The 27,646-nt window shown below is 38.5% G+C and overlaps 1 protein-coding gene and 1 non-coding gene across 2 annotated transcripts; one reads left to right on the forward strand and one right to left on the reverse strand.

Annotated features, from left to right (window-relative positions):
• The first annotated feature begins 2,148 nt into the window (after positions 1-2,148).
• Positions 2,149-12,173, forward strand: LOC128652395 (acidic mammalian chitinase). Its single transcript, XM_053705335.1, has 11 exons — positions 2,149-2,173; positions 4,980-5,009; positions 6,323-6,524; positions 6,951-7,007; positions 7,101-7,266; positions 8,646-8,770; positions 8,896-9,019; positions 9,207-9,392; positions 10,034-10,153; positions 10,243-10,384; positions 11,896-12,173. The coding sequence occupies exons 1-11, from the start codon at positions 2,149-2,151 to the stop codon at positions 12,171-12,173; spliced, it is 1,455 nt and encodes a 484-aa protein (XP_053561310.1).
• Positions 12,174-20,341: 8,168 nt separating this feature from the next.
• On the reverse strand, positions 20,342-20,452 carry LOC128655136 (U5 spliceosomal RNA). Its single transcript, XR_008401684.1, has one exon. It is a non-coding gene; the product is annotated as a U5 spliceosomal RNA (small nuclear RNA).
• Between the last annotated feature and the right edge of the window lie 7,194 nt (positions 20,453-27,646).

Genomic DNA, 27,646 nt, shown 5'->3' on the forward strand with positions numbered 1-27,646 from the left:
AGGACTAATGCTAGGCTAGATTACAAGTGGAGCACTCGTTCGCACGCTAACTTCTGCTCTTTGCAGGCGTCAGGTAGCGCGCGTATTACATGTTGAAAGCAAATATTTTTCACTCACGCTCTAAGATGTGCACAAATATCAGAATTTAGAATATTGCAACTGCATTTTTATATTCTCCCATAGACTTCAATAGAGAGAGAAAAGTTTAAAAAAATCTAACACCTAAACTAGTGCTCTAACCCGAATAACCATCCTAACACTAAAACCCAAGGATGGTACTCATCAAAGTTGAATTTGGGCGGCAGCTCTCTATCTTCATTCTGGCAGGGTATCATCTTCATCTTGGAGGTGGTCCATCTTCATCCCGGCGGCGGTCTTCTTATCTTCATCTCAGCAGCGGTCTTCTTACCTTCATCCTGGTGGCAGTCTTCTTACCTTCATCCATCTTCTTATCTTCCATCCTCGATGTCCTCTTCATGTGGTCACCAGCCGCACCCATTTTTATAGATGTATCCTTGCATTTTTATTGGCTGATTTTCAATTCCAAATTAAAATCAGCCAATATAAAAAAGCTTTCATTCTATTAGCTGATTTGAATTTGAAAATCAGCCAATAGGAATGCAAGGGTACCTCTATATAAAGGGGTTACCGGTACCTTGCATTCAAAATTCAGTGTGCGACTGGTGACCGCATGAAGAGGTCATCGGGGATGGAAGATAAGAAGATGGGTGAAGATGGACCACTGCTGGAATGAAGATGGAGCACAGCCAGGATGAAGATGGAGCACCTCCACCCGGATTCAACTTTGGTGAGTACCATATTTGGAGTTTAATGTTAGGATTTATTTTTTTTAGGAGGTTCTATAGTTTATTTTTCAAGCCCAAAGCATTCACATATGGCCATAAATGCTACCTAGAGAGGCATGACATCCTTCATTTGAGAGAAGAAACCCTTCTGTTTCATATGATAGGTATTTTGTGTGTAGAGTATGTGGTTATGCAGTCTTTATGAGACAGGCCATTGGAACAACTATCCTATAGATTCAGTAAATACATTAGACAGGCAATCACCCTAACAGTGATTTCAAACCTCTCAAAAAAAAGGGGACTCATATCCAAAATACAGCCTCATGCTCCTCTATTTTGTTTAATGGCCCCTCTAATTTTAACACCCTAGGAGATACAAACTACATAAAAACTGTGCCATAACTCCCCAGGTGTCCAGTAGAGCAGATGAGTTACTCTTGTATTTCTAGTGGACACAAAAGGGATAGGGAGCATTAAGGGTCTCCTTCATATTTACTAACATGTTCTTGGTGGTTTGTAGTGCATTTTAATGGTACATTGATATACGTCCTAAATGCTGTAGGGTCCAATGAGGAAGTGCCTGTGTTAGTCTAGATTTTTATGAGAATATGTGGAAGACAAAAGAAAATACTTTTTAATTATTTATACTTTAATACAATGATAAAGATTTAAAGTGTATGCCGTTCTTGCATATATACTGTTTTTGTATTACGTTTTGGCTTTTACCTTTTCATTTAATTTTACAGTTGAAGTTTACAGAAATCTAAAGCCCAGAAAATATGAGAAATTGGGTGCTCAGATACACATTTTCCATGAATCGTAAACTCTGGAACAATTTGCTGCATGACTTTCAATGTCTCCGGAGTCCTTGACTTATCTTCAGTGCTAAGTTTACTTATTCAATTTCCATTTGCTGTATATCTTTTTTGGCCAACTACAATGTAACTTCAATAAAACCCAATTAAAGCACATTAAACAATAAAGAAGGTCATAAATGTGTTCTGTAAATGTTAGCGGTTCTTTTGTATGAATACTCATACCACATATAATACATTTGCTATTCACAGTCCTGTGTCATTTACTTTGCTATTAAGGACACTCTGATGTCACCTCATTGACCTCATTATTTGGTGTTAGATTTTGATATACTTTCCAAATAACAAATATTTTCACTGGTTATGATTTTATCATGATATTCTTAAATAAAAAAATAACTATTTACAGACTTATTAATGTGTGACTAATAAAAGTGTCATAGGGCCAAACTTGATCATGCAATAGAGGAGGGGCAATAATATATAAAAAGGTTGAGAAACCTACTGAAATCAGTACAGAGGCAACGATGGCAAATCTTATATTCCTTACAGGTAAGCGAATACTGAGAATACGTTGGTGATGCCTTATAGTATAATATGTCTTAGTACTCTAGTAAGCTTTATTCAATATAGAAAAAAATATATAGAGTAGTGTTCTTTTTCAAAAAAAATTCTAATAGTCCATGTACTATTTTTATATCAATGACTGAATATTTTTGTCATTCCTAATCTATATATAACTATGCATAAATTATTAATATATATGTGTATATATATATATATATATATATATATATATATATATATATATATATATATATTTCTTTAATGCACCAATGCAAAATGGGAGTATAATTAATGCATGATAAATATACTAAAGAAGGTGGAAGGTAATGCTTAAAAATACTTTATTTTGAAAAAAGATTACAGAAATTACAGGAGTTAAAGATCCAAGATTAAAGTCCCAAAAGGGAGCTGCAACATATTGCAGCCTCTGAACAGGACACAGCCTGTGAGCCAATTAGGAGCAGCATATGTGTGTATCAGCCAGTCAATGGCCATATCCTGCTCAAGAGATGCAAAGTGTTGTGGCTCCAGAGAAGTAATTTAGTTATGTGTCTAATCAGTTTTCAAGGGTTAAATGCATAGTTAGTAAGGAATTATAGTCCAAAAATAACCTGTTCTAATGACTTGGGACATTGCATTAGAACATCTATTTAAGATAAAGTTTTTGAAACTAAAAGGAAATTCATGTTTATACAAATCTTATACTTAAATACATACTGCTCATTGAATAATAAGAACAATTCTCACAGTTCTGTTGGTGGATTGTGACACACTCCCACCATCATGAAAACTAAGAAAATGTTTTACTTAGGACAGGAACATTAATTTTTCAAAAAATAATTATTATATAGTAAAATATTTTTTAGATCATAAAAAGAAAAAAAAATAGTTGCACATTCTCCTAAAAAAAATTAAAATATAAAAAGTATCATATAATTTAAAACATACCCTTTACCCCATATATATTAAACCTTTAAACTGACAAAATAGCTACCCATTAGAGGACTAAACATTTGTAAAATCTGAATGGCAAACAAGAAGTTTCAAAATGAAAAGATTCTTTTTATCAGATAATCTCCTTTAGATAACCAGACAAAGCTTAGTTTCTGGAAAGTTATTGCTAAGTATAGTAAAATAGTGGATGAGGTTGAAAGATGTAAAAAGTATGAATCTTCACAGAGATTCTGTGATACATGACTTAAAAAATTCCAAGTGAACTGACAGCTGTTAAAATAATGTTACTACTACACTTTTTTTGCACTGGTTTTCATAACCATATTGGAGTGACAAAAAAATATGTCCAAACTCTTTTTAAAGCTGATCACTGAAGCTATAATCACTACCTCCTCAACTTGACCGTTCTTACTAAAAACATTTCTTTCTTTGTTGATGGTGAAATCTTTTCCTTTAGCCTTAAAGGGTAAACTCTTGTCACGTTCAATTCCCTTGGTATAAACAGAAATACTGCCAACTTCAACTTAGATGGCCCTTCTAGAGAAAACAGATTTTAGCCTCTCCTAACTTAAAACTTAAATCCTTCGTTAATGTTATTGCCCTCCATTGAATTCTACAATTACCTTTTTGAGAAGTGATATCCAACACTGCACTCCATATTCAAGATTTGGTTGTACCAAAGATTAATACAGCTGAAGAATTATGCTTTTCCCCTGATTCTATTTAAGTTAATCTTACTCTCAGATTCCACAAGCTTTATCCCACTTAAGTAGGTGTCTGGCTTATTCTTGTTTCCCGTAACTTTTCATTTTGGTTTCTGTAGTTGTTTATGCATAATTATGTTTATTATTGTGACTTTCATACAATAAACTATTTTTTTTCCTAGAAAGGTGTGTGCTAGCCCTACCCATTGCAAGGCAAGCTTGTACTGATCTGCATTCACTATTGTACATTATTTATCATAGCACACATGGGAACACGGAGGGATCAGCCCTGAGAAACCCTACATATGCTAGTCTAATTATACCATTTGTCACAACCATATAGTCTATATTATTTAAACAGTTGATTATATACTGGCTGATATTCTTATCCCTTTAATGATTGGACAATAACTTATTATGTAGTAGTGTATCAGCTCTTGATTTGCAGCATTTTGAAAAAAACCTAAGATACATAGTCTGCCTATCTAGGGAGCATAGCGCAAGCACAATTTATTTTATTTAGCTTTGGACACTAGAGTGGAAGTATAGGGGTATATTTATCACAGTGCGAGCGGAAACAAGGGGCATCAAGCTCCATACGGAGATTGATAAATCGGCCCAGTAGGGGCATATTTAACCATGTGCGAGACATGATACGAAGAAGCGTATCATGTCCGCTGCACATCAATAAATGTCGACAGCATACGCTGTCGGCATTTATCATTGCACAAGCAGTTCTTGTGAACTGCTGGTGCAATACCACCCCCTGCAGATTCGCGGCTAATCGGCCGCTAGCAGATGGTGTCAATCATCCCGATCGTATTCGGTCGGCTTGATTTCTGTCCTCGGCCTCAGAACAGGCCGACAGGTTATGGAGCAGCGGTCTTTAGACCGCTGCTTCATAACTTCTGTTTCCAGCGAGCCTTCAGACAAGGAGCTTGATAAATTATATGCCCCATAGTCTCTACCATTTGTCAACTTTTAGTCTTTTCATGGTCACTGTTGACCATCTTACCCATCTCACATATTAGTATTACAATATTTAGTTTCTTACATTTTCTGCTTTTCGCCCCCCCTATCTAAACCACTTTGTGTAAATATTGCATCTAACCTACTGTTCATGTTCCCTTTAGGACTGGCGCTGCTGCTGAATGCTCAGATAGGTAAGTCACGGAGACATGGTCAAGGCTCTTAAAGAGTCCTACTTTTATACAATAAATAGCTTTATATTACAGTATATTAGTTTAAACAAAATATAGATGCGCTATAGATTCTCTTATTGTACCAGAAAAAAAAAGTTAGTTAAAGGAATATGAAACCAAACCAAAATGTTTCTTTTCTGATTCTGACAGAGCATACAATTTGTAAAGAGCTTTCACTCTTTTACTTCTATTATCAAATTTGCTTTGTTCTTATGGCATTCTTTGCTTTTCAACAAAAGATACTAAGAGAATAAATACAATTTGATAATAGAAGTAAATTAAAAAGTTGTTTAAAATTGTATGTTCTAGCTGAACAATTAAATATTTTTTTTTGGATTTCATGTCCCTTTAATTATGTAAGTCAATTAGAGAGACAACTGAACACCAGTGAAATATTGAGCACTTAAATGGACACTAAACCCAAACATTTTCTTTCATGAGTCAGATAGAGAATACAATTTTAAACAACATTCCCACTTACTTCTATTATCTAATTTACTTCATTCTTTAGATATCCTTTGTTGAAGAAATAGCAATGCACATAGGTGAGCCAATCACACAAGGGATCTATGTGCAGCACCCAATCAGCAGCTACTGAGCCTATCTAGATATGCTTTTCAGCAAAGTATATCAAGAGAATGAAACAGATTAGACAAAAGAAGTAGATTAGAAAGTTGTTTAAAATTGCATGCTCTTTCTAAATCATGAAAGAAAAAAAATTGGGTTTCATGTCCCTTTAAACTGAAGAAACTAGCAGAGATGCTCTATACTCAATTTATGAAACATTTTAAGTTTATTGATTTTGAAACTAAAAGGAAATTTGTGTCTTTATTATTTTACCAACATTGATTTATGGAAAGTATTCATCAAAACCTAACATATGTAAAATACAGTCCTTTAACAGGACAAATTAGTCATTTATAAACCTAGAATGCTACCTTGCTTATTCATACAGCCGAAGAGGAGCATGTTAGAGACACGTGAATACTAAATAGAATGTCACATATAATGGTAAGACTAACAATATATATTACTTACACATAAAACTTAGTAAATGTCATCCTACTACTCAAAGTCAAATACTATTGCAAAGGCTTATTTATTTAAAAAAAAAGAAGGGGGGGGGGGGTTAGAACAGAATTCATAAACCTAAAACAAAAAGTTCTTATTAGTGATGTAAAATTATAAATATATATATATATATATATACACACACACACAAAATTCACTATATATGTCCTTACATACATCTATTTCTCATGTACCACATGCAGGCTCTGCCTACGAGCTGACATGCTATTTCACCAACTGGGCCCAGTACAGACCTGGACTGGGGAAGTTCAAGCCAGATAACATTGACCCATGCCTTTGTACTCACCTAATCTATGCCTTTGCTGGAATGTCCAACAACAAGATCGCCACTATTGAATGGAATGATGTCACTCTTTACAGCTCCTTCCAGAATCTGAAGAACCAGTAAGTTGTAAAGCAGTATTATAGCACCTCCATACCATTACAAGATCATGAAGGTTTTTGCATTTTGCAAAAGGCTTTAAACAAATATACTGTATTTATCAAACATAGACATAAAGGCTAAATTCTTATACATTCTTACAGCTCCTCTCTATACATTAGCAAATCCATATAAAATATAAAAGGAACCTCCTTCAAGTAAGACATTTGTTATAAACATACATCTGTATTAACAAATATTGTATATTAATATAGAGCTTACAAAAAAATGTATTCTTCATACACAATATAGTAAATTGCTAATACTGTACTGCAACATAAAACTACCAACATTCAGCTAAACAAAAATGTGAAGAAAAGTTATTTGTGTAATGTAAAAGAGAATTAAAGGCAACTAAGTATGCATTAATGATTTCTATCTAATTATAGGAATGGTAACCTGAAAACTCTTCTGGCCATCGGAGGTTGGAACTTTGGAACTGCACCGTGAGTACTGATTATTACAATTATTCTTCAGGTATAAGTATCAAATGTATTAAGCTTTAATCAAAACATGTGACCTCTTTCTTTGATCCGTAGATTCACAGCCATGGTCTCCACTGCTCAGAACCGTCAGACTTTCATCAGCTCTGTGATCACATTTCTGCGTCAATATGGATTTGATGGTCTGGACTTTGATTGGGAATACCCTGGCTCTAGAGGCAGCCCTCCTCAGGACAAACAGCTCTTCACCACCTTGGTTCAGGTAACTGGACATGTTCTTGCTGGCTAACATGGTGACTACCATGTAAAAATTGTTTTCTAGCTTGTTGGCATTGCTTGGCACACTTTAAAGGGACATTAAAAACTAAATAAATGCTAGATAAAATGATGCATTCAAATAAATTATTACTCTGAGAATAACGTGTAGATGTATTTGTTAAAGGTTTCATTAGCTGTTTAAATATTGACAAAATAAGTGTCTATAAAACAAAGGGAGCTGCCATTTTGTAATTGAGGACAGTGGCCAATTAGAGACGGTTATAAATTGGTCACTAGAGTGTGCAGCCAATGACTGTGTGGAATTCAGCAGTGTTAGGCACTTCCATTTCTAACAGGAACTGAAAAGCTCCTCACAATTTCATAATGGAATGAAAGATAAAGGGGACAAAATAAATAATGAAAGTATATTGCAGAGTTTTTTTTACATATACACAATTTATCATTTTATATTTCCAACGCAAAGTGTTTAATGCCCCTTTAATTAGAAAGTTTACAAAAGTTTCATAGTAATACACAGGAATAAAATTACTATTTAGTCGGTCAACCTTATTATCCTACTTCCTATAAGGTCTACGTTTATAAGATTAGAGATAAAGATGATTTTTTTTGCCTAAGTTGAATTTTTTTCATCATTCTGAAATATCAATAAAATGTCAGTTGAGTCTTCTCAGTTCTGAGCTCTTATTCTTATTGCTACTTAGAACATTTTTACAACATAAATTCTGTTCCCAAGTGCTTACCAAATACTTATTTCACATATGGACCTTCAAATGTTGGAAAGCAAAGCAAATTGCATTAAAGGGACAGTAAAGTCAACATTAAACATTCATGATTCAGACAGAGCATGCAACTGTAAACAACTTTCCAGTTTACTTATATTATCTAATTGGCTTTGTTCTCGTGATATCTTTTGTTTAAAAGCATACCTAGGTAGGCTCAGGAGCAGCCGTGCACAATTGGGAGCTAGCTACTGATTGGTTGCTACACATATATGCCATTTGCTATTGGTTCAATCAATGTGTTCAGCTAGCTCCCAGTAGTGCATTGCTGTTCCTTCAACAAAGGATACCAAGAGAATGAAGCAACTTTGATAATAGAAATAAATTGGAAAGTTGTTTAAAATTGTATGTTGTATCTGAACCATGAAAACAATTTTTTGGGTTTTATGCCCCTTTAAGCAATGCGATGTTTTAAAAAAAAAATGTGTAATTGCCTTTATATCTTAATATTTCGAGTTTTAAAAGGAACAAAAACCAGCAGTGAAGGCAAAATTACTTCACTTTATTCTTGCTCTCTCTCCTGACACTTCTGTGACTATATAAACACCCTGGTGACTTAGGCATTTCATTTTTTCCTGTTCAGGAAATGAGGGCAGCATTTGAGACAGAAGCAACACAAAGCAACAAAGCCAGACTTATGGTAACTGCTGCCGTTGCCGGAGGTATCTCCAATATCCAAGCTGGCTACCAGATTCCTCAGCTCTCTCAGTAAGTAGTTCACTGCTTGAGTTGTCCATTGTACATGAGAATATATAGGTAAAATCTCTGTTGTAGAGTCATTTTATATTTTCCTTCAATTGTCAAATTAAGGATTATTTTCTGCTACTTTACAGAGCTTTAGATTACATCCATGTCATGACTTATGACTTGCACGGTTCCTGGGAAGGATACACTGGAGAAAACAGCCCCCTGTATTCTAATCCTTCCGCAACTGGTTTGAACGCTGACCTGAATGTTGTGAGTATCCGTTACCTATCAATCACAAAGTCTTCTGTCCAATTAAGAAACAGACGTTTGGGTATTATACCCAATACAACATTGGTAACATTTCCATAACTCAGGTTTAACATTGGTCAGCGATGAAAATGATTTTGTTAGCTCCTACTTTGTATTTACTGCTTTATTGCAAATTCCTTTACTGTAGGCCGCTGTCATGAACTACTGGCAGCAGAATGGTGCACCAGCTTCAAAACTTATTGTTGGATTCCCAACCTATGGACACACCTTCATCTTAAGCAACCCATCCAACACTGCCATTGGTGCCCCCACTTCTGGAGCTGGACCAGCTGGACCCTACACCAGGCAATCTGGATTCTGGGCCTATTATGAGGTAATTTCTTCTACAATATTGGAGTCCGTGTATTATTAAAGGGACATGAAACCCAAACATTTTCTTACATGATTCAGAATGAGAATACAATTTTAAACAACTTTTTTTAATTTACTTATATTATCTAATTTGCTTCATTATTTTGGTATCCTATGTTGAAGAAGAAGCAATGCACTACTGGTAACTAGCTGAATGCACTGTGCGAGCCAATAGCATGAGGCATATATGTGCAGCCACCAATCAGCAGTTCCTGAGTCTACCTAGGTATCCCTTTCAACAAAGTTTATCAATAGAACAAAACAAATTAGACAATAGAAGTGAATTAGGAAGTTGTTTAAAATCACATGATCTATCTGAACCATGAAAGAAAAAAATTGGGTTTTATGTCCCTTTAATGTTACCTTTTTTCAAGTATCTGCTCCCCTATGGTTACTACCTCTGATTACTCCTTGCAACATATCCCTTTCTGTTCCAAATTATATTTACTAGTTTTAAATAGCACATGTATCTGATACACCTACAGAATAAAATATCTTTGAACATAAGCATTAGGGTATGTTATTATATGGCACCATAGTTCAAATAACCAAATTTGCCCTGCTCTGACAGCTAATCTAAACTATCATCCATCATTTCTATAGATTTGCACCTTCTTGAAGAATGGAGCTACCAATGCGTGGTCATCAGTTGAAGATGTCCCCTATGCCTACCAGGGTAATGAGTGGCTGGGATACGATAATCAAAAGAGCTTCCAGACCAAGGTATAAAATAAATTGCCAACTATATTTAAATCTCATGATGACAGCAAATTCACTGCAAAGATAGTAAAGATTAGTTTTATCTTTTATAGGCTCAATGGCTGATGCAGAACAACTATGGAGGTGCTATGGTTTGGGCTATTGATCTTGATGATTTCACTGGAACATTCTGTAACCAGGGCAAGTTCCCTCTGATCACCACACTGAAGAACACTCTTGGCGTTCAGGCTTCAGGTAAGCTCTTGTGTATGGCAACAATATTACTTATTTGCCTTTCTACAGAGTCACTAAATTCCTAATTAGTTAACCGTCAAAATGATAAAATAACAGTAATACAAACAACAAAAGGATAATCACTATTAATTCTGAGGGCTGGCATGTAAATAATAGTCATTTGAATACAAACGTATATTCGGAAACCCAAATTTATTTTTGTCAATGTCTTCATGCACAAATGTCTTAGGTGCCCCTAACAGATTTTGTCCTAACCATGTTGCTCTCCTCTTTCACCGTAGTGTTGTTCTCTTTGAGTGGCATATACATTCTCAAGTAGGGGGGGGTGACTGGAGGGGAATTATTCCCTTTCAAATAAGATTTCAGGCCCCTTTAAGTAGCAGGGCGATGTTCTTGGCCCTAAAAGATAACCTAGCAACCCCTTACAGAAACTAAAATTGAGATAATGACACCTCTTGTGAAAGAGAAAATTAGTCTTGTGCCAGTGTGGCAATCGGGTGATTAGCATAACAATAGTGATGACCTGAGATAACTATATACACAAAGAGCAAAATCACTGGGAATATGGTAGCCCACGACAATACATAAAAGGAAGGTGAGACCCCTTCTGGAAACAGGCATTCCTCTTCTTTTAAATGAGTGGCCATTTGTCCATCCAGCTGTCTGGTGGTTGTCACAATGATAACAAATATTTCACAGCATTTGTCCTACTTTGGGTCTGATGACATTAAAGAATCCTCTCTTATTAGGGTGACCATATTGCCGCTTTAAAAAGGGACACATATGAAAAATACATATGTCAGGGCTGTTTTCAGGGCTGTTTAAAGAAATTTTTTGTATAAGAACCCTGACATATGTATTTTTTATATATGTCCCTTTTTAAAGCAGCGATATGGTCAGCCTATCTCTTATCCCTCTAACCATGTATTATAAGAGCTTTAGCATTATTATTAAACCCACCATAGAAGCAAGGGATTTCATGAGCTTAGCAATAGCAATCACATGGCAGGAATGACTAGGCTATATTATTGTGTTGTAGATATATTAGGGCTAATAGAGCCTTGTTTCTTTAAGTATATACAAATTTATATGTAAACAAACAAAAGGGCTGAACTTGGGAAGTGTAAAAAAGTGTAAAAAAAATATGACTTTGTGAAAATCTATATAGAATTATGTTTTGATGTAATTCATATCTAGTACTTTTTTTGTATTTCAAATAATTGCTGTTTACCATGTGAGTATTTCAAATAAAAAGGACTGATATTTTAGTTTGAATGTAATAAGTTCATTAACCAAAAAATGCCTTTTGGCCCAGCAGTGAAAGGGTTAATTAATGTAGATTCCAACAGAAAAACAAGTTAAGTATTATTGGTACTTTAAAATCCCACTTCACCAATGGTAGCTTAGCTGCTATATTAAAATATATGTAAACTTTTTAGCAGCCATCAACAAATTTATAGTAATTTTCAGCTTTCTCTGTAATATGAATTTTTCTAATTTCCTGTTTGCAGGTTGCACCCCTCCTGCAAGTCCCGTTGCTCCTATTACAGCAGCCCCAGCCACAGCAGCCCCAGCCACAGCAGCCCCTAGCGGCAGCGGTTCTGGTAGCAGTTCTGGAGGAAGCTCAGGTGGAAGTGGATTCTGTGCTGGCAAAGCCAGTGGTCTGTACCCAGTGGCTGGGAATTCAAATGCCTTCTGGCACTGCTTGAATGGAATCACCTACCAACAGCATTGCCAAACTGGTCTTGTCTTTGACCCAAGCTGCGAGTGCTGCAATTGGGCAAATTAAAATGTGGACCCAAACTTAGAGTTCCAAATTACACATGGAATTAAAAACCAAATTAATGTTACAATAAAAAAACCTTCAGCATACAAACAGAGTATGTGTATTATTTGTTACTTGTAGACAACACATCTGTATTATTTATATGAGGAAATCAATAAGAGTTGTGGTATACATTTACCTCACTGTCAGAATGGAGGGGAAAAATAGAAACATTGTTATAGACATTTAAACTTACATAAAACAAGTAAATAACCCTCATTTACCAGATATTAATAAAAATGCTGTCTAACTTTAGCAAAAAATAAAAGATATAAAAAGGGTCTAATTTATGTTTGCATGGATACACCATAACACAGGTCTGCAAAATTGAGGGTTATAAAACTTTAAAAATTTATGGTGGTTTTATATGAATTTGGGTCCTGAATGCAAAAAATGATCTCAGTCAGATTTGCTCTATCGCGTACAGTTTTTTCACAACTGACTTTGATGTTTTTATGTTGGATCATGAGACTAAATTAATTATGAGATTAAATTAGTAGTACAAAATTACTACATGAAACAAATTTTGTAGCCAGTTCTTAGTTTCACTCCAAAGTAGGCATGGTACACATTTGTAATAAAAGGCGTTTCGTTACGTTGATGATTCTTTATCACCGATTGCTCACAAATGTAGCAAACGTTATCTTGACTGTTGACACACCCACAGCTAGCCATGTTTCACAACTGACTACAGTACGCAGAACACAACAAGAGTCTCACCTTTCAGAATCATAAAAAGAGAATGAAAGTGGGGAATGTCTTCTAACCGACATTCAACATACTTTAATTTGCTGATATGAAACACAGAAATCAGTTCAAAATAACAAAACATTGAAATTGTGCATAACACGGTGGGTAGCGAAAATCGGTACTTGATAAAACATACATCGAAATTGTGAAAAAGCTGTCGATGATATGACATTTTTATTGTGATTTTCGAATTCAGAAGCCAAAATACATTAAAAACAGCTAACATCACAGGCCTTACAGAGACTCATCCCAATGTGTGGGCTCGGTTAGGAATTCAGAGGGTCTCTGACCTATGTTCACCCTCCTCGCAAGACCAATTTCTCATCCTTGAACAGATTAGAGGTCCCTCCCACATACCATCTTTTTTTACATTTGAATACACTCGAATCAAAAGTTTTTTGATAAGCTGGGGTTTTAAGCCCACATCCCCCTGCGCTCATCCCCTGGGAAATTAAATGGACCCAAGGTGGAAAGTTGAATAGACCACTGTCTATATACCTTCAGACAAAGCCCCTCATCTCCAGAGGTGGGAGAAACTCTTAAACATTAATATCCCTGTCCAAACTTAGCATCACACCATTATATTCACCAAAAAGCAATACACTGTATCACTCTGTATGAGACATTACAAACTCCTTGCACACTGGTATTATGTCCCTACAAGCTTAGCTGAAATGTTCCACATTACCTCCCCCACGTGTTGGTGTAATTGTGGCCATATAGGAGACCTTAAACATATCTAGTGGGATTGTCCCAGGCTCAAACCTTTATGGAACACAAGTTTTCTCACCTTGTCTAAGATCGAGATTCCTCTCCCTAAGTTACCTGCAATGGCCCTGCTACATATTGGAACACATTCCTTATCCAAACATCACAGTTACCTCTGCGTCTATCTCTTGACAGCAGTTATGCATAGCCAAATCCTGGAAAAAAGAATCTCCTCCCCGATGGCCCACAGTGATAAACACCATGGCTTACATATATTCAATGGAAAAGGACATCTATTATTCTCTAGAAAAATCAGACCTCTTCAAATTGATATGGGCAGATTGGAAGTCTAAATACAGCACTCAATTGATGTCCAAGGCCAATACCTAATCCTAATATGCAAGACTAGCTGGTAGTTTCCTCTATTTCCCACCCACAGAGCATATGGTAGACCCACTCACTTTGTGACCTGCAACTCACCCCCTCCCACTTTCATTCTCTACTCTACCTCTTCCTTCTTCCTCTTTCAAACTTCTATCCCATCTATCATCTTACCTCTACTTTCCATACAACAAATGTGACCCACGATAACTACAAGGTTATGTTAGCATCATGTCATCTGTATGTACAAATACTCAACAAACTTTGAGGGACCTGTGTGTCACCCCTTCACTTTCACTTAAGGTCAACTGACTCATTGAATGTTATGTTATACTTTATTTTCAAAATAAAAAAATATATATTAAAAAAACAGCTAACATCTTACAAAAAGTATTTTCATTGCAGACCTGTGTAATTATTATGGTGTTTTCAAGTCGAAAGACATTCAACATATGACATTAAGATTTACATCCATGATTTAAAAGTTTTTTTTTCAATTTTAAATACAGAAATATTAATACCATAAACAGTAAAACATCCATAAATAAATTTAAAAAAACAGTGCAAAGAGATGTGCTTATTCCTTTAATTTACAGCATACATATAAATTAATTTATCATTAATTTAAGTTACAAAGACTAAGAGAAAAAATTCCTGTCTTTTTTTCCCTCTAGGAAGGTGATTTTAAAACATCCAAAACCTCATGCTCCTTCGATATATTGTCTCACATATTTAATTTATTGCAATACGAGTAATAATATTTAGTGGTTAAGACTTGATAAAAAACTTCTGTTTTTAATAAAAAGATAAAAGATTAGCATACGCTGTCGGCATTTATCATTGCACAAGCATTTCTAGTAAAAATGCTTGTGCAATGCCGCCCCTTGGCCGCTAGCAGAGGGTGTCAATCATCCCGATCGTATCCGATAGGGATGATTGCTGTCCGCCACCTCAGAGGTGGCAGATGAGTTAAGGAGCAGCGTTCTTATGGCCGCTGCTTCTAAACTTAAATTTCAGGTGGACCTGAAACTTCGGGGGTAGAGTGCTGCATCCGCTGCTTGATAAATCTACCCCTAGATCTAGTTCTTACATCACCTAGGGTAACTATGGCAAACCTACGACACATGTCCCACAGCTGGCAGGCAGATGCCTCTCTGTTGGCACGCAAGCCATAGATTTGCCCCATCGCTGCCTGCGAATCCAATGTGGCCGCTCTAACCCCTATCAATCAGTGCCAAGCAGCGCTACCTTAGATGGCTGGCCTCCTGTATTTATTATTTAAAAAGCCAGAAGCACTTGAGGAATTTAATGAGCGGCTCAGCTTACTGAGCAGCCGCACTAACTGCTAGGCTCCTCCCAGGGCCCAGACTCGGTCGCAATCATTAGCTGCCACATTAACCTGCAGTTTCTCTCGTTCTACTGACTTATGTGGCATATCAGTTCACAGTCTGTGCAGTCTCGCACTACTGTAAACAGATCATGTGTGCTGTAAAAGGAAAGATGCATAACAGTAGTGTGGAAGCTGTGAAATGCTCCTGTGCTTCGGATACAATTGTAATACAAGCTGGAGATGTAGGGATAAATAAAACTATTAGGCAGGTGCTAATTTGCTCTCTCAGCTTTGCATTGGATATCCTGTATGTCTGTACACTCATTTGTCTTTCTGCTAATATGAAACGTATAACTGATTTAAAAATATTCAATACCTTATCTAAAGATGAAGTCAGTAGGTTAAAGGTTTAAGAACATACTGTGATCATTTTAACAGATTAAGCATTAATGATGATAACTTTGCGGTGATTGCCTGCATTTCATGTAAAGATCACCAAATGTATACTTCAGTATTCAGGTTTAATTGCAGTGTTGGCATTTTGAGATAAATAAGTTGCTTTTATGTTGCAGTTTGGGCACTCGGGCTCAAAAAGGTTCCCCATCACTGGTCTATGATATTATACTGTTCCCTTGCTACTTGTTTAACTAATAGTTGTTTCAAACTCTTTAGGGAGGGGTTTCTTATTTTTAGCCACAACAATAATATAGCCTTTTTAGCAAATAATATAATATTAGTCAAGAGAGTGCTATGCTGATTCATTCTGCTATTCCTATCCAAGTAGATGATCTGTAAACAAGACCATTTATTTAAAATCCTAGCTTGCATTTTATTTGCGCCAGGGGTCATTAACAACTGATACATAGGTAAAAGTGTTTTTTTTTATTATTTTGAAAGCAACTATAAACCTTCTGTAAAGGATCTGGTTTAAAAAAAAACCCCATTTACTTTGCATTCAGGGCTAGATCGATAGCACAGGGTGTGTTATCTTCTGTGTGACCTTGTTAAAAGAATAGCCCAAAACTTGTTATTACAAGTGAATTGTTAAATATTTTAACCAAACCATCTTATTACGGCATACGCTGTTGGCATTTATCATTGCACAAGCAGTTCTGGTGAACTGCTTGTGCAATGTCGCCCCCTGTAGATTCACGGCTAATCAGCCACTAGCAGGGGGTGTCAATCAACCCAAACGTATTTGACCGGGTGGATAGCTGTCCGTCGCCTTAGAGGTGGTGGACGACTTAAGGAGCAGCGTTCTTAAGACTGCTGCTTCTTAACTCCTCTTTCCGGCAAGCCTGAAGGCTCGCGCGGAAACAGGGGTATACCGTGATAAATCGGCCCCTATGTTTTTAATAGATATTGCACAGAGCACTATTAGCACACATTGTGCTTGAATTTCAAGTGGTGAGTTAAGTGTTACACTTGAGCACAATCCAAAATACGGTGGTAAAGTTTAGTGCTTAAAGGGACAGTAAACCTTAAAAATAATGTTATATAATTCTGCACATAGTGCAGAATTATATAACATTACATTAGCCAAACTTTTTAAATCATAATATTGCCTTTTTATTTTGAAAAAATATCGCTGTTTTACAGACCAGCTCTCTGTACTCTGCTGAGCGGGTCTGTTGTTTTTACTGAGCGCATCGGGCCAGCTGTATAGTCACAGCCCGGCCCGACCGCGCCATTAGACACAGTGCAGCTCGCTCCCGCTGTCAGACAGAGCAGGAGCGAGCTGCACTGTGTCTAATGGCGCGGTCGGGCCAGGCTGTGACTATACAGCTGGCCTGATACGCTCAGTAAAAACAACAGACCCGCTCAGCAGAGTACAGAGAGCGGGTCTGTAAAACAGCAATATTTTTTCAAAATAAAAAGGCAATATTATGATTTAAAAAGTTTGGCTAATGTAATGTTATATAATTCTGCACTATGTGCAGAATTATATAACATTATTTTTAAGGTTTACTGACCCTTTAAGACCTGCCATAATCCATTATTATTAATTATGCTTACCTGATAATTTTCTTTTCTTCTGACGGGAAGAGTCCACAGATCCATTCATTACTTTTGGGAATTCAGAACCTGGCCACCAGGAGGAGGCAAAGACACCCCAGCCAAAGGCTTAAATACCTCCCCCACTTCCCTCATCCCCCGGTCATTCTGCCGAGGGAACAAGGAACATTAGGAGAAATATCAGGGTGAAAAAGGTGCCAGAAGAAACAAAAAATACAGCCGCCCCTTATGAACAATGCGGGCGGGGAGCTGTGGACTCTTCCTGTCAGAAGAAAAGAAAATTTTTCAGGTAAGCATAATTTAAGTTTTTCTTCTTAAACAGGAAGAGTTCACAGCTGCATTCATTCCTTTTGGGAAAACAAAAACAATACCTAAGCTATAGAGGACACTGAATGCAAAATGGTTGGGTACAAATAAGCGGCCCCTTCTGAGGGCACCACAGTCTAAAACCCAAAAATCCTGACAAAAAAATTTGCTTCACTAGAAGCCAAAGGACAAAAAGGAAAAAGGCAGAGATAACTGCCCAACAGTTAAAACCAGCAAGGCCCTTGCTAAAGACCGTTTAGGATTATTAGACTCGACCGTGCCAAAAGCCTCTGAGGAGATGAAGTCCCGCAGGCACGCAGCTCACAAAATTAAACTCACCCCCGATGAAAGGGGAAACATCCACATTCCCCTAGCGGGGAAGAACAGAGACTCAGCTAAATGAGTCTGAAAGGACCCTCAGAACCCAAAGGGACTAGGACCAAGAAAAGGAACTCCAAAATAGTGAACCAGGAAGAACAGGGCACCTATGAAAAGACCCTGCCGACCCAGCAAAGCAAAGGGAGGACTTGTAAAACCCCCTCTACCTCAAACAAAGGGCCCAGAATGTCCTGAGAACCTAAAAGGAGGAAAGAAAAAATTCCTTCCCTACACAGAGTGCTCTCTCGCACCCAGAATAGAACAACCAATAGACAAACCGTCCCCAGGAGCTGCTGAAAAAAAAAAAACAGCATCAGATATCTGAATATGCTCCTCCAAGCCATAGACAACCTGCTACAATATAAGGACTTAGCGACGACAGGTCACCACCCTAGCTATGAAACCGCACAGGACCTTCTTCAGAAAGAGAACTCCCAAAACCGTGCAGGACAGGACCTTCCCAAAAAGGGACAGGAAGGAAGGAACCAAACCCAGAACCCGGTAGCAATAACTGCATGCCGAGTAGGGATCCACCGGGAAGCCTCTCACTTAAAGGAGGCTCACAATAACTATGATACGTGGCTAAGATCAACAGTTCAGTCAGATCCCTGACTCTCGCTCCGGAAACGGACCCAGCACCAAAGTGACTAATAATGTCCAAAAAACTTAGGGATTAAAGGTACGCCGAATCATCAGGACCTGCAGGAAGGAAAAAAAGGGAGGAATCCAGACCCCCCAAAGAGCTTGGGTTCCATAACTCGACACAGTCCCCTTCCTGAAGACAATGGGCACTCCCAAAAGGAGACCCTTTACTGGGACTACAGTAAAGGCATGGCACAAGAAATCCATCCCTTCACACTGACATCCCGTACGCAAGGCAGGGGGAACAACCCTACTAAACAGAGGAATAAAAAGTACCTCCAAGCACCAGGCGGATACTATGGAATGTCAAATTCCCCTCCAAAGGGAGTGAAAGCAAAGCCAAAACTTAACAGCTTGCTAGCACACAATCAATGTGCAAATGGCTGCAGATGGTTTCAAACTGCAAACCTTCCACTCGTTACACAGCTAAGCTAACCATCAGGCTACTACAGCGGGGCTGAAGCGTAAAGCTGTAGACAAGCTCAAAAGGACATTACCAAAGTAAAAACCATCCGGCCACTAAGTCCGGCCCAGTAAGAATTCTAAATCTCCCTGCAAGAGAGAAAATATATGCCCGTAGGAACAGAAGATGTCCCGGAACCGGGAAGCTGGGCCGTCCTGAATCAGTCCTAAAGTATCTGTATACAGACCCCCAAAATTCCAATAAAAGATAGGATAAACAAACCCGGGCACCCAAAAACTCAGAGCCGGCTTAAATATTTAATAACCACTAGGTTACCCCATCCGAAATAGACTTTGCACCACAGGCGATGCAATCACAGTCGTATCCAAGACACCTTGGACACTGAACTTTCACTAAATGTCCCATACACAGAGGGCTTAGGACACCCACAGCGGGATACAACTCCCAATATAAAGGGTAATAGGCAATGATGAGGCCACGGAGCCACTCTGGAAGGCTTTAAGGCTCTAGGGACAATTTCCACTAAGTCCAAAGACTAAGTAACTTATGAGAAAACTCTGCTTAGGAATGCTAGCTGTCACCAGAATAACAAAATGAATGAGAAACCAGATGCTTTATCTGGGTTCAAGTCCACAACCTCCTGCTTCAGGTGCGGTGGAGCTAACTACTACGCCACATCTCTCTTAGAAACTGGGTTGCTAACAAAAGTCTCCAAGATCCTCAGTATCCACTTCCTGACCACCCCTACAGCTTGAGGATTGAAGAAGGAACATGTATCCTAGCCCCTGGCGGGAGATAGCAGGGGGGACACAGGAAAAAAGGGGAGACAATTTAATCTTTAAATCTCCCAAAAATATAGGATCAGACGAGATCCCGGAAGTAGAATAACCAAAAGGCTTTAACTTCCAGAAACAGATGACCCGAAGCCAACCCCAAGGAAGGGGACAAAAGGCCCATCAACCTCAACCCAAAGGAAGAGAAACTGTCATCACAGAAAAAAGGGATACCAAAAGGAGAACCTCAAAACAAAAGATGAGGGAAATCACCCAGATTGATCCCTAGCAGAATCCGCTCTGGACCCCCGCCCATGAGGAACAGGACAGTAAGGATTGAGTACAATCCCTGGATGCCCCACCCAAAGGCAGAACGAGAACCAGCCTTACGTTTGGAAACAAAGGCTTCCTCTACCATGTTTTAGCCCTGCATGGGCAGAGCCTCAAAAAATCTATGGAATTCATGGAAGGTTCACTTCATGAAAACTCTTAGCAAAAAGCAAAGATTATTCGATCTGAAGAGACACCAAGAATAATAAACTCCTCATCCGAGAGAGCAGCCCACCACCCAGCCATGTCAGCAGGTTACACCGGCACCACGTGGATAATATAAACCGTAAGGAACAGAAATAGCGCCCTATCAGGATCAGCCTGCTACATAGGACACTCCAAACTGAACCAGGCCACAGAAAATTCGAGACCCCATGAGGACTCGATATAAGGATCTAAGGAAATAACAGTGTACTAACACCTTAACATGCGACTTCCGCCGAAGTGCCCAAGCGACCACAAAATCGCTAGTATAAAATTCCAGAGTAGAAATATTTCCCAACGGAGAAATCATAACAGACATGAGCTTCTTAAACAATAAATAAAATACATCCTACCGCATCAAATAGAAGAAGGGCAACACCCGCAGGTGAATGCCCAAGAAGAATGGGTACACCAATGGGACCAGCTAATCAGAGACCCCATTCTTCCAAAGCTCAGAACTGGAATAAGATACCCAAAAAAGAAAGGAAAATTGAAGACGACCAGGAAATTAACTTCATCCCCACACGTCTAACCCAGCTTGTTGTCTGGAACAGAAGACCGATTAAAACTATTAGTACTGGGATCCTCCAGCACCACGAAAACATGCCATAGCAAAACACGAAGGCGCGCCAGTCTATAACGAAAAGCAAGACTTACCTCCGCCGATCCCACGCCTGACGAGCCCCGGCTAGCATAACATGGACAGTATCCAAGCAACACCTCCTCTGGAAGATGTAAATGCGCCAGGGCCATAGATATGGCCATGTGGAACCATGCCGTAACCTCTGGAGCAAACAAGCTGCCTTCCGGAGAAGCGGTAACGGCATTAGGTACAACTGTTTGCGTAGCCAAAGGAGGTTCTAGGGGACGTGCCGCACGGGATATGAGATCTCCAGGGGCGGATGGCTTGGCGGACTCTAAATTCCCTTTATCGGGAGAAGAGAGCACTCTAGAGCGGCATTCGGAATATAACTGATGGGCATGGATTACCCGGGCCATTCCATACTCTTCACAAGAAGTAGAATCTGAATCCGAGACATCCGTCTCCAGAAAGTCAGATTCCTCCATAACTTGGCATATAGAAATTATGTACAGAAAAATAAAAAATGACATCTTACACCTCCAATGGCTGGGGCACTCACCACCTCCTGAGACCCAGACAGCTAGCGGAACAGACTCTCTCCATCGCCACGCGGTCAGGAATACGGAAATTAAGCACAGAAGTGTGACCACGCCTCGTCACAAAGTGCACCGTGCAGGCCATAGAAAAGCACCCTAAAGCCTACAAGGGCTGCACAGCCTGACAAGAAAAGAAAATGTATGCTTACCTGATAAATTTATTTATTTTTTGACACGATGAGTCCACGGATCATCTTAATTACTAATGGGATATTCACCTCCTGGTCAGCAGGAGGCGGCAAAGAGCACCACAGCAAAGCTGTTAAATAGCTCCTCCCTTCCCTCCCACTCCAGTCATTCGACTGAAGTTAAGGAAAGAAAGGAAAAACCAAGGTGCAGAGGTGTCTGAAGTTTAAAAAAAACAACACCCTGTCTTACAAGATCAGGGCGGGCCGTGTATTCATCGTGTCAAAAAAGAAATAAATTTATCAGGTAAGCATAAATTTTCTTTTCGTTTTTATGACACGATGAGTCCACGGATCATCTTAATTACTAATGGGATTCAATACCCAAGCTAGAGTACACAGATGATACGGGAGGGACAAGACAGGGAACCTAAACGGAAGGCACCACTGCTTGAAGAACCTTCTCCCAAAGCGGCCTCAGCAGAGGCAAAAGTGTCAAATTTGTAGAATTTTGAAAAAGTGTGAAGAGAGGACCAAGTTGCAGCCTTGCAAATCTGTTCCACATAAGCTTCATTTTTGAATGCCCATGAGGAAGCAACAGCCCTTGTGGAATGAGCTGTAATTCTCTCAGGAGGCTGCTGTCCAGCAGTCTCATAAGCAAAACGTATGATACTCTTCAGCCAAAAAGAAAGAGAAGTTGCCGTATCTTTCTGTCCCTTACGTTTTCCAGAGAAAATCACAAACAAGGAAGACGACTGACGAAAGTTCTTAGTCGCCTGCAGGTAAAACTTTAAAGCCCGGACCACGTCCAAATTGTGCAGAAGTCGTTCCTTCTGAGAAGAAGAATTAGTTAAGTAGATAAAAGAAGTGAGCGCCAATAAGGCAGAGGTGAAAGTATATGGTGTTACAATTTATTTTACACAATGATATATATCACAAACAAGAAATAAAATGAAATTTAAAACATATTAGAAATCATGGATCCATGAATACATATAGTAAATATAAATGTCATATGCAAGTACATAAAAAATAGAAAATAAAAATATATTCACAAATAATTTAAAACCACAACATTTTGAAAGAAGAGTTGTTATTAAATATATTTATTGAGGTAAGTGTCCAAGATAAGGATGTATACAAACAGTCCAATTAGAAAATCCCAATATGTGTCCAAAATAGTGAATACGTTGAAGTGTCCAAATAAATAATCTTTGGTGAAAGAAATACTCCTTAGTTGTTTCATGTTAAAAAAAAACATAAAAAATGTGATATCCAATATCCAAAATGACAAAAATATAAAAATACAAAAATACAAAATTTGTTAAAAAATAAAATAAAAAAATAAAAAATTAGAAAAAATCAAATTTGAATGTGATGAAAATGTGTTTAGTGATAAAAAAATGTGATAAAAAAGTGGAGTTAGTTGGTTAGTAACAACTTGTATTTTGAAATCCCATTAGTTGTTGTAGTATACCTAAAAGTTCCTGTGAAAAAAGGGGAAAGAAAACAATACTATAGAAAATTTGAAAACTCCTTATTAAGGGTATCCGTAATTATCTCACCAGTTAAATGTTGACGCGTTTCAGCCTGATAACAGGCCTTTTTCAAGACTGTATAACTTAGTGAGATATGTTGCTTTATATAGGGTAAGTAATCCAATAACCTGTTAGAGTTTGGGCGCCAAATATTTTACTTCCTTAAGGACCGCCCATATGAGATGAATTGTGGGTATGGGCAACCTGTTTATTAGAAGGGTGTTTTTATCTGTTTTTTATATTAATTATATTAATTTATATGTTGTATATTGTTATTTATAGCAATAGTAGTTAATATTAACAATGCCCCTCTATCGATTCCATGTTTCTTTTCATAAGATAAATATTCCTTTACTGGCCTTTTGTGATGATCGTCAGATTTTGTTTACATCTGCCGTTTGGTCACATCACAACCGGTATCGGGTATACAACGTCATATCCGGAAGTTCATTTCCGGTTTCGGTTTCTCCGGATGTTTAAATATACCGGTTGCGTGACAGAAGAAGGATTAGGACACAAGGAAGGAACAACAATCTCCTGATTAAAGTTCCGATCAGAAACAACTTTAGGAAGGAATCCTAATTTGGTACGTAAAACTACCTTATCTGAATGGAAAATAAGATAAGGAGACTCATAATGTAATGCAGAGAGCTCTGACACTCTCAGAGCAGAAGAAATAGCAACAAGAAAAACTTTCCAAGACAATAACTTAATATCTAAAGAATGCATGGGCTGAAACGGAGCCCCTTGAAGAACTTTGAGAACTAAATTAAGACTCCATGGAGGAGTAACTGGTTTGAATACAGGCCTGATCCTGACCAAGGCCTGACAAAAAGCTTGTACATCTGGGACATCCGCCAGACGTTTGGGTAACAAAATAGATAAAGCCAAGATTTGACCCTTAAGGGAACTTGTCAATAATCCCTTCTCCAAACCCTCTTGGAGAAAGGACAAAATTCTAGGAATCCTAACTCTACTCCATGAGTAGCCCTTGGATTCACACCAAAAAAGATATTTACGCCAAATTTTGTGGTAAATTCTTCTAGTTACAGGCTTATGTGCCTGAATCATGGTCTCTATGACCGAGTCAGAAAAGCCCAGCTTGGATAAAATTAAGCTTTCAATCTTCAAGCAGTCAGCTTCAGAGAAACTAGATTTGGGTGAAGAAAGGGCCCCTGAATCAGAAGGTCCTTCCTCAACGGAAGTCTCCAAGGTGGCAGAGATGCCATCTCCACCAGATCGGCATACCAAATCCTGCGAGGCCAGGCCGGTGCTATGAGGATCACCGAAAAATCTTTTCCCTATAATTCAAAGTCCTCTCAATACATGTGGGACAGAAAGGGATTGGCGGTTCCACATTGGCGCCAAAACATAAGGAGCAAGTGACATCTTGCAAGTCCCCTTGGTCCATGCTTGTTCACAATTGGTCAAATAGCAAATACATTTTTTAAAATTTATCTGCAAATATAAAATAGAAAAACTGTTACTGTCTCTTTAAATTCAAAACGGTTCCTTTTTACTGCAAACCGTTCAGCTTAACAAACTATGTTTAAGTAAAATGGTACACCTCTGCACCTCAGCAACTCCGCTGTGGTGCTCCTACCTGACTGAAGATCAGACAATTTCCCCTTTAATCAGCTCCAGACAATCCATTTAGCGCTGCTGAAAAGGAAGTACCGCTCCTATACTAGAAACGCATGCTCTGCTTCACCATGCGTCTCTAGAACAGACCGGACAAATCCTTCCTAATGTCGCCCTCAGAACTGAAGCGCAACTAAAGTGGCGCGTAAACAGGAAGATCCGCCCATCGTGGGCGTTAACCTATGCCAAAACTACCCGTTCGTCATAGACAGTAAAAAATGTGTAACCACCAGAGCCATAACAACAGCCTTACTCCAGCCCCAGTGCCTGGCAAGTAACGCTGCCAAAAGTACTCTCCACCCCAGGAAAGATTGTAATCTCCCTAACATAAAGAGCCACCTTCCCTTTCAGTGCCCCTTATGTTCAGAGTGTGCTCACTTTTTTTCTGAGTCTCCTTACTGTTTCCATGTGCCCCAGAAAATTAAAGTAGCACTTACCTTAGCTTCTGCCTGGCAGCAAGGCAGCTCTCAGGCTTGAGAGGTCCTTTCCCTCACATCGACCTGAGGATAATAAAATGCTGAGTAAATGTTTACCTCAGACTGAAGGATATAGGGCAGCAAGAAAACATGGGAGGCACAGTGAGAATTATGTCCCACAAGTTCCCATTGCTCTAAAGCCACCAATGCTCTACTGAAGAGACTGATATGGACTACGGCTACACCCTAGGACAAAGCAGCACAATCCTGTACCACTTTAAAAATAATAAACTCTTGATTGAAGAATTCTAACACCTCACTTTACCACTTCCTATCACTAACGTAGGCAAAGAGAATGACTGGAGTGGGAGGGAAGGGAGGAGCTATTTAACAGCTTTGCTGTTGTGCTCTTTGGCGCCTCCTGCTGACCAGGAGGTGAATATCCCATTAGTAATTAAGATGATCCATGTACTCATCATGTCATAAAAAAGAAAAGGCCGTTATGTTCTGAATTAGCCACAAGTAACACTACACATTAGCAGACAGAATCACATAACAAACATGATTAAAGTCCCCCCTGTTCAATAACCCCACTTAGGAGATATTAACCCTTGATTCCTTATAAAGATAAAGGAGTCCCACTGATACCCTGACTTCTTCGTTTACATTACTTTATTTACATCATCAAAGTAAAATAAAACTTTGGCTGGGGTGTCTTTGCCTCCTCCTGGTGACCAGGTTCTGAATTCCCAAAAGTAATGAATGCAGCTGTGGACTCTTCCCATTTAAGAAGAAAAGAGTGTTTATGAATTCAGCACACTGGGTTAAGGTGTAGGAGGAAAATTCCAACCACACTTGAAAAACTTCTTGGAATTCTAATGGCCAGACCCTGGCCTGGAGACACCTTTTGTTCTATCCAGGAAGACTACTTTATCAATGTCACAGATGTGCAAATATTTTACAATTGCAAACTTTGACATAAATGCTTTGCAAGTGTGTTGTTGTTGTACTTATAGTTTTTTTTAACATTTCTAGGGGTTCTCTTTTGATATTCAAGATATCATGTTATGGGTAGTTAATGAAACTATATGGGCTAGGTTACTACTGGAGCACAATCAGTAGTGCAGGGTACGTTATCCTGTGCTTGGTTTCACACTAAGGCCCCTATTTAAGAAAGTCTGGCGGACCTGATCCTACAGTGCGGATCAGGTCCGCCAGACCTCGCTGAATACGGCGAGCAGCAATGGGCCGCCAGCAGGGAGGTGTCAATCAACCCGATCGTACTCGATCGGGTTGATTTCCGGCGATGTCTATCCGTCTGCTCAGAGCAGGCGGACAGGTTATGGAACAGTGGTCTTTGTGACCGCTGCTTCATAACTGCTGTTTCTGGCGAGTCTGCAGGCTCGCCAGAAACATGGGGCATGAAGCTCCATTCGGAGCTTGATAGATAGGCCCCTAAGAATCATACACAATCTGGTATTAGTGGATGGTTAAAAATTTTACCCAGAGCAGCTTGAAGGACTCCACTAATTGCGCTCAAGCAATATCCAACATGAATTTTACTAAGCACCACCATAGAAATGTCTTATGTGAGGGATGTAGCAAACTCATGCTATCTGACATGCAGATGTCAGCAGGCTCTGGACTATCGCTCGAGAGATAAAATATAACTTTGCACTCAAGCGAAATCAATAGCACTTCTATTACTGTGCTCATATTACAGGTCCATACTCATTTTTTTCACTCAAATGCTTACTTAAGTCTAGGGCGCAGCAATATCTGCATGTTAGGTTGTGCAGGTTCACTAAATCCCTCACATGATGGATTTCTAAACCGAGGATGCGCTAAGCCAATGGTGTGCTAGTAGTGGAATTATTCATGTAGTGCTATACTATTAATAATAGTATAAATAATAATGATTTACTTACAGGTCTTAAAAAGTACTAATAGAAACCATCAATTGAGCATGGGGAACACACTTTTTTTGGCTACTTTGTTTCAAATATTTGACAGTTTACTTGCAATACCAGATTGTGTTTTATTGTTTGGTAGCCCAAAAGATAACACACCCTGTGCTTTTAATTGCACTCCACTTGTAACTTAGCCCATAATGTTTTACGCAGAACAGTGTTATTTCAGGAAATTAAATTGTTTTTTAAGTTCTTCAAAAGTTTGAATCTCTTGGGTATCAAAGTGTAACAAATCACTAATATTCTTAAAGGGACATGAAACCCCAAAATATTATTTCATGATTCAGATAGAGAATACAATTTCAAACAACTTTCTAATTTACTTC

The sequence above is a fragment of the Bombina bombina genome, chromosome 3, assembly GCF_027579735.1.
Source record: "Bombina bombina isolate aBomBom1 chromosome 3, aBomBom1.pri, whole genome shotgun sequence".
NCBI classification, from domain to species: Eukaryota; Metazoa; Chordata; class Amphibia; order Anura; family Bombinatoridae; genus Bombina; species Bombina bombina.

Excerpts from the sequence above, each read along its gene's own strand:
- LOC128652395 (XM_053705335.1), top strand. The coding sequence starts at position 2,149 with ATGGCAAATCTTATATTCCTTACAG. Across the intron at positions 9,020-9,206 it reads TGAACGCTGACCTGAATGTT|GCCGCTGTCATGAACTACTG; the intron begins GTGAGTATCCGT and ends CCTTTACTGTAG. Across the intron at positions 10,385-11,895 it reads TCTTGGCGTTCAGGCTTCAG|GTTGCACCCCTCCTGCAAGT; the intron begins GTAAGCTCTTGT and ends TCCTGTTTGCAG.